Below are 15,566 nucleotides of genomic sequence, written 5' to 3' on the forward strand. Positions count from 1 at the left end.
TGATCACTAATTCAGTCTCCTTACTCTTGAAAGGTTTATATATATTTTTGTCTTGGGTCAGTTGGGAAGTTCATCTCCTGTGAGGAACTGTCCCATTTATTTACAATACCTGATTTGTTGCTAACAACCTTTTTGGTAGTAATGTGATGAAATGATTCAGTTCTCCCTGTGAGCATTTGGCTAGGAGCAGAGCAGTATCCAATACTGTTAAGGTACTATTAATGTTAGTCAACACCCATTTTAATGCTCATATTTTCATTAAAAACACAGACATTGAGGGCTGATTTGATTACCTAGTTGACAGTTGTTGGAGCATTTTTTGGTGTGGTGCCTCTTTGCCTTGATTGGAGGATGTTCAACAAAGCAGCTCCTTTTTAACAGCTACTCAAACCTACCTCATGGCAGCTGCTTTGGACACTCTATTGATATGTTCAGTAAGCTACCCAGTATGTGGCTACAGAAGGCACTGCAGTTGTTCAAACGGCTTGGGCCAGGCCTTTTGCCATTGCCAACCTCAGTGCACTTTTAGCTTTCCATGGTGACCCAGAAGAAGACCTATAGTGGGGGCAAAGACCACCCTCTATTGGCATGAAAGGGTGTGGCATGACTGGTACAAAACTCCCTTGCCACACACCCCCTTACTGGCTACATAAGCAGACTCTTTGACTTCCTTTTCAAGCCATCCTGGTACTATCCTCTTAATGCTGTCTCCTGGTGGTGTATAATAGCTCCATTGCAAAGTTTTTCTCTTTTGTTTTGCCATATAAAGTTGAGAGTTGTTCTTTCAAGGTCTGTAAAGAATTGTTCTGGGATTTTGATGGGGATTGCATTGAGTCTGTAGATTGCTTTTGGCAGGATTGCCATTTTTACTACATTGATCCTACCTATCCAAGAGCAAGGGTGACTTCTTTAATTTCTTTCTTTAAAGACTCAAAGTTCTTGAGATACAGGTCTTTCACTTGTTTGGTTAGCGTTACCCCAAGGTATTTTATCTTGTGTGTGGCAATTGTAAAGGGTGATGTTTCTCTTATTTCATTCTCAGCCCTCTTATCTTCTGTATATAGTAGGGCTACTGATTTTCTTGAGTTGATCTTGTATCCTGCCACTTTGCTGAAGGTGTTAATCAGCTGTAAGAGTTCTCTGGTAGAGTGCTTTGGGTCACTTATGTAAACTACCATATCATCTGCAAATAGTAAAAGTTGTACCTCTTCCTTTCCAATTTGTATCCCCTTGATCTCCTTTTGTTGTCTTATTGCTCTAGCTAGAACTTCAAGTACAATATTGAAGAGGTACGGGGAGAGGGGAGCCTTGTCTTGTTACTGATTTTAGTGGAATCGCCTTGAGTTTCTGTCCATTCAGTTTGATGTTGGCTGTTGGTTTGCTGTATATAGCATTTATTATGTTTAGGTATGTTCCTGTTATCACAGATCTCTCCAAGACCTTTACCATGAAGGGTTGTTGGATTTTGTCAAAGGCTTTTTCAGCGTCTAGTGAGATGATTACGTGATTTTTGTTTCTCAGCTTGTTTATATGGTGGATTACATTGATGGATTTTCATATGTTGAACCATCCCTGGGATGAAGCCTACTTGATCATGGTGGATGAGTTTTCTGATGTGTTCTTGGATCTAATTTGCCAGTATTTTATTGAGTATTTTTGCATCAATGTTCATGAGGGATATTGGTCTGAAGTTCTCTTTCTTAGTTGTGTCTTTGTGTGGCTTGGACATCAATGTTATTGAAGCCTCATAAAAAGAGTTTGGCAAAGACCCTTCTGCTTCTATTGCATGGAATACTTTGACAAGAATTGGTATAAGCTATTCTTTGAATTTCTAGTAGAATTCTGCACTGAAGCCATCTGGCCCTGGGCTTTTTTTGTTTGGGAGACTTTTGATGACTGTTTCTATTTCCTTAGGTGTTATAGGGCTATTTAAATTGCTTATCTGTTCTTGATTTAATTCTGGCAGGTGATATCTATCCAGGAAGTCGTCCATTTCCTTTAAATTTTCAAATTTTGTAAAGTACAGGTTTTCAAAGTATGACCTGATGATTCTCTGGATTTCCTCAGTGTCTGTTGTTATGTCCCCCTTTTCATTTCTGATTTTGTGAAAACAAAAGACCCAGGATAGTCAAGACAACCCTGCTCAACAAAGCAACATCTGGAGGCATCACCATTCCTGACTTCAAGCTCTATTATAGAGCTGTAGTCCTGAAAACAGCTTGGTATTGGTACAAAAATAGACAGGTAGACCAGTAGAATTGAATTGAACACTCTGAGATTAATCCACAAACCTATGAACAGCTGATTTTCGACAAAGAAGCTAAAATTATACAATGGAAAAAAGATAGCATCTTCAACAAATGGTGCTGGCATAACTGGATATTGGCATGTAGAAGACTGCAGATAGATACATGTCTATTGCCATGTACAAAACTTAAGTCCAAATGGATCAAAGACCTCAACATAAATCCAGCCACACTGAACCTGTTAGAAGAGAAAGTGGGAGGTACCCTTGAAGGAATTGGTACAGGAGACCGCTCCCTGAACATAACACCAGTAGCACAAACACTGAGATCGACAATAAATGGGACCTCCTGAAACTGAGAAGCTTCTGTAAGGCAAAGGACACAGTCAGCAAGACAAAAAGGTAGCCCACAGATTGGGAAAAGATATTCACTAGCCCCAAATCTGACAGAGGTCTGATCTCCAAAATTTACAAAGAACTCAAGAAGCTATTCTCTAAAAACACCAAAGGACCCAATTAAAAAGTGGGGGACTGAACTAAATAGAGAATTCTCAATAGAGGAGACTAAAATGGCTGAGAGACACTTGAGAAAGTGCTCAGCATCTTTAGCCATTAGGGAAATGCAAACCAAAACAACCCTGAGATATCATCTTACTCCTATCAGAATGTCTAAAATCAAAAACACCAATGACAACTTATGCTGGAGAGGATGTGGAGAAAGGGGAACACTTGTCCATTGCTGGTGGGAGTGCAAACTTGTACAGCCACTTTGGAAATCAGTATGGAGATTCCTCAGGAAAATGGGAATCAGTCTACCACAAGATTCATCAATTCCACTCTTAGGCATATACCCAAAAGAAGCACATTCATACAACAAGGACATCTGTTCCACTATGTTCATAGCAGCATTATTTGTAATATCTAGATCCTGGAAGCAACCTAGATGCCACACAACTGAAGAGTGAATAGAGAAAATGTGGTACATTTACACAAAGGAGTACTGCTCAGTGGGAAAAAAAACCAATGGAATCTTGAAATTTGCAGGCAAATGGATGGCACTAGAAGAAATCATCCTGAGTGAGGTAACCCAGTCACGAAAAGACAACCATGGTATGTACTCACTCATATATGGATTTTAGACATGGATCAGGGGATTGTCAGCCTACAATCCCAGGGCCAGTGAGTCTCAGAAACAGGGAGGTTCCCAAGAGAGATGCATTATATCCCAGAGAAGTGGAAAGAGGCAAGATCTCCTGAGCAGATTGGGAACATGGGGGGAGAAGAGAGGGAACCAGGAAAAAGAGAGGGAGATAAGAGGAGGAGAGAAGAAGACATGGGGGAGCAGGAAGGCTGAGTCGGGGTAAGAATAGAGGAGACCAGGATGAGAGAGTGATTATAGCTTTGAGGAGAGAGCTGACACTAGAGAGATTCCCAGAGATGTACAAGGATAACACCAACTGCAAAACTAAGTAATAGCGGAGAGACTGCATTAATAGCCCCTACCTGATGATAAGGTTGGTGACTACCTCATGTGACATCCTAGAACCTTCATCCTGTGACTGATGGAAGCAGAGACAGATACCCACAGCAAACACTGAACTGACCCCCTGGGACCCAGTGACAGAGTTGGAGGAGTGATGAGCAAAGGGGTCAAGACTGTGCTGGTGAAACCCACAAAGACAGCTGACTGGACAAGGGGACAGCTCTTGAACCCCAGACTGATGACTAAGAGGCCAACAGGGGACTGATTCAGACTCCATGAATGTAGTGTCAGTGAGGAGGCCTCAGAAATCTCTGGAGCCTTGGGTAGTAGATTAGTGTGCACCATGGCATACAAATGAACTTTGGGAGCCCATTCCACATGGAGGGATGCTCTCTCAGCCTGGACACATGGGGAAGGGCCTAGGTCCTGCCCTGGATGAAATGACAGACTCTGGAGATCCCCCAAGGAGGGCATTACCCTCCCTGGGGAATGATGTGGGGATTGGGCTGGGGGTGGGGCTGGTGGAGGGAGAAAGGAGGAGCCGGGATTGACACTTGAAGCATGCATGTTTCTAATTTAAATAAAAAACATGCATAAAATAAATTTTTTTCAAAGTAAAAAAAAATTTTCTCAAGTGTCTTGTTTCCTTTTGAACTTTATAATTAGTAGAGCACATGGAAACAGAGGCGGCAGATCAGTAACTGTGGCAAAAGCAGCAATGGTGGCAGTTGTGGCTGTAGGGGGGGTGGTGGTTGCAGGAGTGGTGGTGGCAGGAGGGGTTGTAGTCATATCTTGAAGATCAGATAGCTAAGGAGCAGGCCACAGCCACACCTTACCTCGATAGCTTCCCAGCCGAAAAGAGTGAAGGTTTCTTGAGTACCCAGGATAATAGGAGAAACTTTATTTGCTTCTTCAAGGCTCTTTAGGACATTACCAATGTGAAAACATTTAAAATTGTATTAATAGTTGGAGATTTCTTTCATTTTACAAATGTTTTTGATTTAAGATTAAAATAAGTGTTTGCTGGAGACTAGGAGAAGGGAATGTGGCAACAGAGGGGCCTGTGATAATGGTAGGGTTCTGTATTTTGATTGTAATCATAGTAAAAATAAATGTGCACAGAAGTATGTATACATACAAGTAAATCCATGTATTACTGGTAAATTTTCTATTATATTGTATGGGTTGTACCAATATCAGACATACATCTTAAATATTGTACCATTGTTATACAAGATGTTAATACTGGAGATGACTGAATCGATGGGCCATAGGACTTCCCTGTACTTACCTTTACAAGTGCTTTTGAACTTATAATTATTTCAGTTTGAAAAACTGAAAAAGAAAATTTCTTACAACCTGACTCATAAACTTTATCAGTTGAGATATTTAAGTACCTGGGTTTTTAATAAAAGGCCAAAGGATTTCTAATTTTATTGAGTCAGAAGTTTGCTAATTAGTGTGAACACTATCTCTGAAAAGTAGCTTCATGTGAAAAGCAAAGTTTAGAAAGACAATATGTGGCACCAAGCTTCTGGTGAAGGTCAAGCCTTGCCTGCAATATTAGGGAACCATCCTTCACAAGTTTGGTGTGTAGGGGCAGAAAGTTTAGTCTCAAAGGATTCTGAGGTACCAGAAAACCCTTCAAACCATGAGAAGTAGAATACAGCTATTGCTGTGAGTGTCTTTCTATAAATATTGGAAGATGATAGATAGTAACATTGTCATTTAGTGTTGAACCTGGAGGATTATGGGATAATGTTTCTATGATAACTGTGATTTTTCTAGAAAAACATACATGAGTAATCTTTTTAAAGTTAAAACTATTTTTGAATTGCAGGAAATGAAATAAATATTAATATGGAGGATAGTTGCGACTCCAAATCATCATCTACCTTCACTCTTCAGAGTTCTTCAGAGACAATGGCTTCTATTCAGCTCCTGGATTTCAGAACAAGTTTACTTGAAGCACTAGAAGAGCTGCGCATAAGAAGAGTGAGCCCCTCTTAAGCTTTTAAAATAAAAAGCCTTGATTTTTTTCCCAGGGTTTTTTTTTTTTTGAGAAACCTAAACAACCTCTTATTTATTTATTTATTTTTCTTCTTTAAATTTAAATTAGAAACAAGCTTGTTTTACATGTCAATACCAGTTTCCTCTCCATCCCTTTCTCCCCTGCCCACCACTAGCCCCCTATCTTATACTCTTTCTGCTCCCTAGGGAAGGTGAGTCCTTCCATGGGGGATCTTCAAAGTCTGTCATATCATTTGGAGCAGGGTCTAGACCCTCCCCCATGTGTCTAGGCTGAGACTATCCCTTTATGTGGAGTGGGCTCCCAAAGTCCATTTGTGTACTAGGGATAAATACTGCTCCACTACCAGAGGCCCCATAGATTGCTCAGACCTCCAAACTGACATCCATGTTCAGGGGGCCTGGAACAGTCCTATGCTGGTTTCCCAGCTATCAGTCTGGAGTCCATGAGCAAACCCTTGTTCAGGTCACCTGTTTCTGTGGGTCTCTCCAGCTTGGTCTTGACCCCTTTGCTCATCACTTCTCCCTCTCTGTAATTGGACTCCAGGAGTTCTGCTCAGTGTTTAGCCGTGGGTCTCTGCTTCTGCTTCCATCAACTACTGGATGAAGGCTCTAGGATAGTATATAAGGTAGTCAACAATATCATTATCGGAGAAGGGCATTTAAAGTAACCCCTCCACTATTGCTTAGATTGTTAGTTGCGGTCATCCTTGTAGATCTTTGGACATTTCCTTAGTGCCAAATTTCTCTTTAAACTTATAATTACTCCCTCTATTATGGTATCTTTTCTTGCTCTCCTCTACTCTTCCTCAATCTTCCTGCTCCCTCATTTTCTCCTCTCCCTTCTGCTTCTCCTTTTCTCCTTCTTCTAACTCCCTCTCCCTCCCCCCCCCATGCTCCCAATTAGTCCAGGAGACCTTTTCCCTTTCTCCTTCTTGGGTGGACCATGTATGTCTCTATTAGGGTCCTCCTTGTTTCCTAACTTCTCTGGCAGTGTGGATTGTAGGCTGGTACTACTTTGCTCTATGTCTAAAATCCATATATAAGGGAGTACGTATCATGGTTGTCTTTTTGTGACGGGGTTAACTCACTCAGGATGGTTTCTTCTAGTTCTATCCATTTGCCTGTGAATTTCAAGATTCCATTGTTTTTTTCCACTGAGTAGTACTCCTTTGTGTAAATGTACCACTTTTTCTTTATACATTCTTCAGTTGAGGGGCATCTAGGTTGCTTCCAGGTTCTGGCTATTAAAAATAATGCTGCTACGAACATAGTGGAACAGACATCCTTGTTGTATGAATGTACATTTTTTGGGTATATGCCTAAGAGTGAATTGTTGGATCTTGTGGTAGACTGATTCCCATTTTCCTGAGGAACTGCCATACTTATTTCCAAGGTGGCTGTATTAGTTTGCACTCCCACCAGCAGTAGAGGAGTGTTCCCCTTTCTCCACATCCTCTCCAGCATAAATTGTTATTGGTGTTTTTGATTTTAATCATTCTGACAGGAATAAGATAGTATCTCAGAATGTTTTGATTTGCATTTCCCTGATGGCTAAGGATGTTGAGCACTTTCTTATGTGTCTTTCAGCCATTTTAGATTCCTCTATTGATAATTCTCTATTTTGTTCTGTATCCCACTTTTTCATAGAATTATTTGGTGTTTTGTTGACTAGCTTCTTGAGTTACTTGTATATTTGGAAATCAGCCCTCTGTCAGATGTGGGGTTGGTGAATATCTTTTCCCATTCTGTGGGCTGCTGTTTTGTCTTGTTGACTGTATCCTTTGCCTTACAGAAGCTTCTCAGTTTCAGGAGGTCCCATTTATTAATTGTTGATCTCATTGTCTGTGCTACTGGTGTTATGTTCAGGAAATGGTCCCCTGAACCAATTCATTCCAGGGCACCTCCTACTTTCTCTTCTAAGAGGTTCAGTGTGGCTGAATTTATGTTGAGGCCTTTGATCCATTTGGACTTAAGTTTTGTTCATGGCGATACAGATGGATTTATCTGAAGTCTTCTACATGCCAGCATTCAGTTATGCCAGCACCATTTGTTGAAGATGCTTTCTTTTTTCCATTGTATAATTTTAGTTTCTTTGTCAAAAATCAGGTGTTTGTAGGTGTGTGGATTCATATCAGGATTTTCAGTTAGATTCTGTTGGTTTACCTGCATATTTTTGTGCCAATACCAAGCTGTTTTCAGGACTATAGCTCTATAATAGACTGCCTTTGGAAGTCCCTTTATTATACAGGACCTCTTATTTATAAAGAAAAAATGTAGCTTTGTGGAATTGGTTCTCTTCTTCCTCTTCTACTTGGATTTTGGGGATCAATCTTAGTTCAGTAGGTATGCATGACTAGTACCTACCCACTGGGCCATCTTCAAAGTCCAGTGAGAGATGGGGAGAGAGGGGAGACAAAGGAGAGACAGAGGGGAGAGCGAGGAGAGGAGAGAGAAGGGGAGAGAGGGGGAGAGAAAGAGAGAGGAGAGGGGAGAGGAAGGAGGAGAGAGAGAGGGGAGAGAAGAGAGGGGTGAGAAGAGAGAAAGGAGAGGAGGGGAGAGGAGAGAGATGGGAGAGAGGGGGGGAGAGGGGAGAGAAGAGAGAGGGGGAAAAGACGAGAGAGGAGAGAGAGAGGGGAGAGATTGAGCCTAAAACTTATAAGAGGTATTGACTTTAGCAGGTGCGTTGACTAGTTTTTAATGTCCACTTGACACCATTAAGGTCGTCTGAGAATAAGGCATCTTAATTGAGATTGGTCTGTAGGCAGATCTGTAGGGCATTTTCTTGATAGATGTTGGAGGCCCAGCTCACCTTGGCACTGTTGAGCAGATAGTTCTGGATGGTATAAGAATCTGAGCAAGCCAGTAAGCAGTTGTCCTTCATGGCCTCTGCCTTAGTTCCTGCTTCTAGATTCCTGCCATCATGTCTTGCCTTGATTTCCCTGGACTACAGGATATAAGTTTAAATAAACTCTTTCCTAAAGTTGCTTTTGGTCATGGTCTTTGTGCTGGCTAATTTTATGTCAGACTGACAAGCTAGAGTCATCTGAGAAGAGGGAACCTCAGTTGTGAAATTGTCTTCATAGGCTCCAGTTGTAGGCAAGCCTGTAGGACATTTTCTTAATTAGTGATTGATGAAGGAAAGCCCAGCCTATTGTGGGCTGATGACCCTGGGTCCTATAAGAATGCAGTCAGGATCTTTGTAAGAGCAACAAGTGCTCTTAACTGTTGAGCCATATCTCCAGCCCCCAATAAGTATTCTTTTTTTTTCTTTTGAGATAGTGTTTCTCCATGTAACAGTCCTAGCTGTCCTGGAACTCGCTTTGTAGACCAGGGTGGCTTCACACTTACAGAGATCTGCCTATCTCTGCCTCCTGGGATTAAAGATGTGTGCCACCACCACTACATGGCTAGTGTTTCTTTTAACATTTGCAAAATCTTATATTCTAGACAATGAAGGCAACATTCATGTTCTGAAAATAAACTACAAGTGAGAAAAATTATAAACTTTGTTCTAAGTTTTAAAATTATTGAGGGCTGGAGAGATAGCACTGCCTGCTCTTCTAAAGGTGTTCTTGAGTTCAATTCCCAGCAACCACATGGTGGCTCACAATCATGTATAATGAGATTTGGTGCCCTCTTCTGACCTGCAGGAATACATGCAGACAGAGTACCGTAAATATAATAAACAAACAAACAAATAAATCTTTTAAAAATTTATTGAAATTTACTATTATAAATTTCATGCTATGTAAGTTACCTATGAGTGTAATATTTTATATAAAATGTATATAAAGGTTATCTATTAGTGTAACAAAAATATAGTTAAAGAAGAAAACCTGGAAAAGGCTTGGGTAAGCTCTATTCAGAAATATTTTGATAAACTTAAAATGTTACCTTTCATAAGTGACACAATTTCAAGGCACTAAAACTTCATGTTTTAAGTTTCAAACATTACGTTTTGTTTGCTGTTTCCAGCTTGAAATTCATGGCTCTTTAAATGTCTTCTGAGGGCCTGGGGGTACTGGGTTTGATTCCCAACACCCATTAACAGCACATGTGGTAGCTAAAGCAGTTAATCCCAGGGAGATAGAATCAAGAGGTCAGAAGTTCAAGGTCATCCTTAGCGACATAGTGAGTTTGAGACTAGCATGGGTTGCATAAGATCCTGTCTCAAACAAATAAAATTTTGCTATATTTAAGGATAGTAAAAGAACAGTGAATGTATTTATTCAGTGTGTGTGTGTGTGTGTGTGTGTGTGTGTGTGTGTGTGTGTGTGTAGGGGCCAGAGGTCAAACTTAATTTTTTAAAAAGTATGTGTGTACAAATGTATTTTTTTGAGATAGTTTGTAGAGATTGCCTGCCTCCTTAGTGCTGAGATTAAAAGTGGAACACTATGCCCAGTTTTAATATATATATATATTTCATTAATTCTTTGAGAATTTCATATATTTTACTTAAAATTTTATTTGTTATTTTATTTTACATGTATGAATGTTTGCATGCAAGTATGTGTGTACATGTATGCCTGGTGTCCACAGCATAGAAGGAATCAGATCCCTGGAACTGGAGTGACAGACAGCTGTGACCAACTATATGGGTATTGGGAATTGAACCTAGATTCCTTGAAGAGTAACCAATGCTCTTAACTGCTGAGCCATTTCTCTAGTCCCCTTATATATGCTTGAATGTGTGGCCATCAACTGGAGTGTGTCCCATCTATGAGAAGCCATACCACTAAGGAAAACTTTCCCTCTCCTAGAAGCTATAACTCCTCATCTAGGGGTGGGATTTCATGACTACTACCTTTTATATGGTGGTCTTTTGTCAAGTGTGATCTTACATAGGTCTTGTCTATGATTTCACAACCACTGTGAATTCCTTTGTGCAACTAACTTGTTATGTCTGGAAAACAGTTTTGCTGTAGTCATCTACTGCCTTATAGTCTTTTCTTCCCCTTTTCTGTGTTATAGATGTCCCATTTAGATCTGAGTACTCTGCAGTGTATGCTGAAGCTTCTGTCCTGCAAGCCACTTCCAAATAACAACACAGAGACTAATATTAAGTATAAATGCTTCATCAGTAGCTCAGGCTTATTACTAGCTATCTTTTACATTTTCAATTAACCCATATTTTTATCTATGCTTTGTCATGTGGCTTGGTACCTTTACTCAGTACAGCATGCCCCTCTGCTTCTCTCTGCATCTGTTCCTACTCCTCTGACCCTGCCCTTCTTTTTCTCAGCATTCTCTGTTTGGCTCTCCTCCTAACCTTATTCTGTCCAGCTATTGGCCAGTCAGCTTCTTTATTAAACTAAACACAGCAACATGTATTCCCTCTATAAGGAATATTTCACACTGTGGTTGCTTATTCTCTGCACCTTGCCAATTGTGGGTCTCATGTTAATTACCATCAAAAAGAAGTCTCTCTAATGACATTTGAGAGATGTACTAATCTCTGGGTATAACAATAAATCATTAAGTTTAATACTATGTTCTGTTTGCAGATTAATAGCAGTAGTTTGTCCTCTGGCATATGACCTTTCTAAATATGTGTTCTTGGCCTCAAATAATGGTGACAGGTATGGGTTCCATCTTGGGAAACGACTTAAAACCCTAGAAAGGGGTTGGTTACTCCCATGACATTCACACCACTATTATACTGATGGGCATTTTTGTCAGGTTGGTCATTATTGTAGCTCATAGGTTTTATAGCTGTGTAAAACTGATGCTTACTTTTCCCTTCTGGTAGTGTTCTTAGCATTTTCCAGCACTATGAAAGGTTGCCAAGGTCTAGACATGGGATGAAGCTGTTGGGTCTATAGCAGTTTGATTTCTTCATGTTCTGTGACTCAAGTATGTGGCATCTTCAGCAATAGGGTCTTGCCATCAAGTTCTGGAGGTTAACTAAGAGAAACACTACAATATTTGGTGGACTCTATAGGACTTCACGGACAACCAACTACAACAGAAGTAATCTATTTCAGACAATTGAATTTTCGTTGGTCTGTGATTTCTAGTTGAGGCATTGTTGCCCTGCTGTAGGGTAACTCTATAAACTCTTTTTACATATGCATATGTTTATATTTTAGAAAGTTTTTTTGCAGAAGTAGTTTTCATGTAACGTTTTCAGAAGTCTTCGTTATCCCTCTCTGTATTCCCTACTCTACCCTGCCTTCCCATCTCCCAACCTGTTTAATCCTTCCTGCTCTATTACTCCATTTTCCCCTTCATCTCACTGTTGTTCTTTCTTCCTTTCCCTGAAAGATGGAATTTTCTAACACATGTATTTATTTATTTTTCTTGTCACAGGTGATACTACCGGCTTTTATTGGATTATTTTTTTAATTTAAATTAGAAACATGCATGCTTCAAATGTCAATCCCGGCTCCCCCTTGTCCCTCCACCAGCCCCACCCCCACCCTAGCCCAATCCCCACATCATTCCCCAGGGAGGGTGTGGCTCTCCTTGGGGGGATCTCTAGAGTCTGTCATTTCGTCCAGGGCAGGTCCTAGGCCCTCCCCCATGTGTCCAGGCTGAGAGAGCATCCCTCTATGTGGAATGGGCTCCCAAAATTCATTTGTATGCCATGGTGAACACTAGTCTACTACCCAAAGCCCCAGAGATTTCTGAGGCCTCCTCACTGACACTACATTCATGGAGTCTGAATCAGTCCCCTGTTGGCCTCTTAGTCATCAGTCTGGGGTTCAAGAGCTGTCCCCTTGTCCAGTCAGCTGTCTTTGTGGGTTTCACCAGCACAGTCTTGACCCCTTTGCTCATCACTCCTCCAACTCTGTCACTGGGTTCCAGGGGGTCAGTTCAGTGTTTAGCTGTGGGTATCTGTCTCTGCTTCCATCAGTCACAGGATGAAGGTTCTAGGATGTCACATGAGGTAGTCACCAACCTTATCATCAGGTAGGGGCTATTAATGCAGTCTCTCATTACTCAGTTTTCCAGTTGGTGTTATCCTTGTACATCTCTGGGAACCTCTCTAGTGTCAGCTCTCTCCTCAAAGCTATAATGACTCCAATTATTATGGTATCTTTCATCCTCTCCAGCATATACTGGTGTTTTTCATTTTAGCCATTCTGACAGGAGTAAGGTGATATCTCAGGGTTGTTTTGATTTGCATTTTCCTAATAGCTAAGGATGTTGAGCACTTTCTTAAGTGTCTCTCAGCCATTTTAGACTTCTTTATTGAGAATTCTCTATTTAATTTAGTCCCCCACTTTTTAATTGGGTCCTTTGGTGTTTTGGAGAATAGCTTCTTGAGTTCTTTGTAAATTTTGGAGATCAGACCTCTGTCAGAAGTGGGGTTAGTGAATATCTTTTCCCAATCTATGGGTTGCCTTTTTGTCTTGCTGAAGCTACTCAATTTCAGGAGGTCCCATTTATTAATTGTAAATCTCAGTGTTTGTAGTTTTATTTATTTTTAAATATTTTATACAATGAATTTTGGTCTTATTCTTTCCCTTCCCCAAAATCCTCTTATTCTGTATAGACCCAATTTCATATTATTTCTCATTAAAAAAAACACAAAATCAAAGCAAAAAAGTACACACAGACACACACCCACACCCTTAGAAAAAATAAAGAAAAATAAAAATGTGGAATCCATTTTGTGTTGACCAACTATTTCTGAGCATGTGGTTTACCTTGGGGTATGGTTGATTGTACCTGGTATCTTTTTTTTTTTTGAAGAAAACTGATTTTTCCCTCTCCCAGAAGCTATCAATTACAGATAGCTTCTTGGTTAGGGGTGGGACTTTGTGCACATTTCTCCTTCTACATGTTGGGATTTTGTCTGGGTTGAACTTGTGCAAATTCTGTGCAGTCTGTCATAGTCTCTGAGTTCATATGTATGCCAGCCTTGTTGTGTCTGGAAAACACTGTTTCCTGAATCTATTATCTCTGGCTCTCACAATTTTTCCAGCCTCTTCCACATGGATCTGAGTCTTGAGGGGAGGAAGAAACACACATACTTAAAATTCAAATCTAACACCACAGATAATTTATTTTTCAGTTTTAAGAGACTAGTCTCACCATGTAGCTCTGACTGGCTTAGCACTTGTTGTGTAGACCAGGTTGGCCTCAATCTTCAAGGGATCCACTTGCCCGTGTCTCCCCAGTGCTGGGATTAAAAGTACACTACTGTGTTGGCCTAAATTGGTAATGATAAAATTTGAAAACATTGAGGTGCTTTAAATAAATAAAGATATACAAATTTAACAATCTGAATCAACAAAATTGCTCATATTGAATCCATACTATGAGGATTTTAGAATTTTGACTCCTTATTTATTTATTTTGAGGCAGTCTCCTGTGCTCCAGGCTTGCCTTGAACTGGTCCTCCTGCCTCCATCTCTGAAGTGCTAGATTCTAGATATGTTCCAGTCCACTGGGGATTGAACTTAGAGGGCTTCATTTATGCTAGGCAAGCTTTCTGTCAACCCCTCCCAAGTCCTAGATTTGATTTTGATAAATAAGTCATACAGATCCATGGAATTACTAGTAAAGAGTAGAGATGATCAATAATAGCATAGGGGTCACAAATGCAGATTTGGGGGGTTGGCGTGTGACTTGAGTAGGGTAGGGATTATGTTGAACTTGAGAGCCTATATTGTATTGTATTGAAAGCAACACAGAAAGTCCTATTTCAATATGAAATCTATGGATTCTAAAAATTAGAAGGGTTTTTAAAAAAGATATATTTTTTATTCAAATCAGTTGCATAAGGAGGATGAAAGACCTTTACCATGAAGCTTTTAGAACATTAAAGTATGCATTTATTTGATGTCCTTTTATAAACCATTTCTGGGTCTGTACCTTAAGACGATTAAGTTTTGTAGGTACAACATGCCATGCCAGTTAACAACTGTGCTACCACATAGTATGCATTATGATAAAATTATAAAAATTACTTCAAAAATATGTTAAGTATCCAAATAGTAATAAGTCCTTGGGTTCTATGTGAACAATAAATATAATTCAGTAGAATTTTTGGATAGTCTGAAGTAACAATGATTTGCTAAGGAAATTGAGAGAAAACTGACCACACAGTAGTGTAATCTATAGAAAATAATTTTACATCACCTTTTGGTGCCTAAAGATCAGTGCATAACTATTGATTGGATCATTGCAATCTGTAGAGTACATACCTTTATCTTACATGGAATCTGATAATGGGAGATTAGCCACACAGCCGAAAGTAGCATTGTTGTGTACTTAACACTGTCTTGGCATTTTAGCTTCAGGTTTTCTATTAAACTTATTTTTAATCTTTATTATTTAGTTTTTATGTTTTTCTTCACTCCATCAAGCAACTTTAAAAAGTTTTAATAAAAATTCTTATGAGAGTGTCAGTGAAAGAAAATAAATTTAGCCAGAAAAATCCTATCTCCAAGTTCAATAAAGTATCCCAGAATATAGAATCCTAAAAGTGTTTATTTTTTATTAGCTGCCTTAGGACTACAAGGCTCTAAGTGTTTTTATAAAGACAATAAAGGAGGAGTAATTTGATGGTTTATTTACTCTTTATAACCTTTAGAAAGTGTCGGGCTTTTTTTTTTTAAGTGCTTGCTTCAGGCTGTAGTTTTACAAGATGGGCTGTGTGTTGGTCAGACCCTTTCAATTCTTGACCCTGAACAGATTTAGGGACCTAGCACATACAGCAGGCATGTGTTCAGGAAAACCAAACTATAGCTAGCTACTTTTCCTCTTCCTTTCAAATTTATAATCTCCCTTTCTAAAATTGCTCAATTCAGTTTCTCCTGTTGTTTCATAAAATACTATGCACTTTTCTGTATATTT

General features: G+C 39.7%; 1 protein-coding gene across 1 annotated transcript in view; it reads left to right on the forward strand.

The window, feature by feature from the left end:
* Positions 1-5,574: 5,574 nt before the first annotated feature.
* Ccdc73 (coiled-coil domain containing 73) overlaps positions 5,575-15,566 on the forward strand; it is a 108,704-nt gene continuing 98,712 nt past the window's right edge. Inside the window, exon 1 of the mRNA XM_005064544.4 lies at positions 5,575-5,723. Within this exon, the coding sequence (XP_005064601.1) occupies positions 5,589-5,723 (135 nt within the window). The 5' untranslated portion in view covers positions 5,575-5,588. The remainder of the gene's footprint in view (positions 5,724-15,566) is intronic.

Source organism: Mesocricetus auratus, unplaced genomic scaffold (assembly GCF_017639785.1).
Source record: "Mesocricetus auratus isolate SY011 unplaced genomic scaffold, BCM_Maur_2.0 Super-Scaffold_100004, whole genome shotgun sequence".
Classification (NCBI taxonomy): Eukaryota; Metazoa; Chordata; class Mammalia; order Rodentia; family Cricetidae; genus Mesocricetus; species Mesocricetus auratus.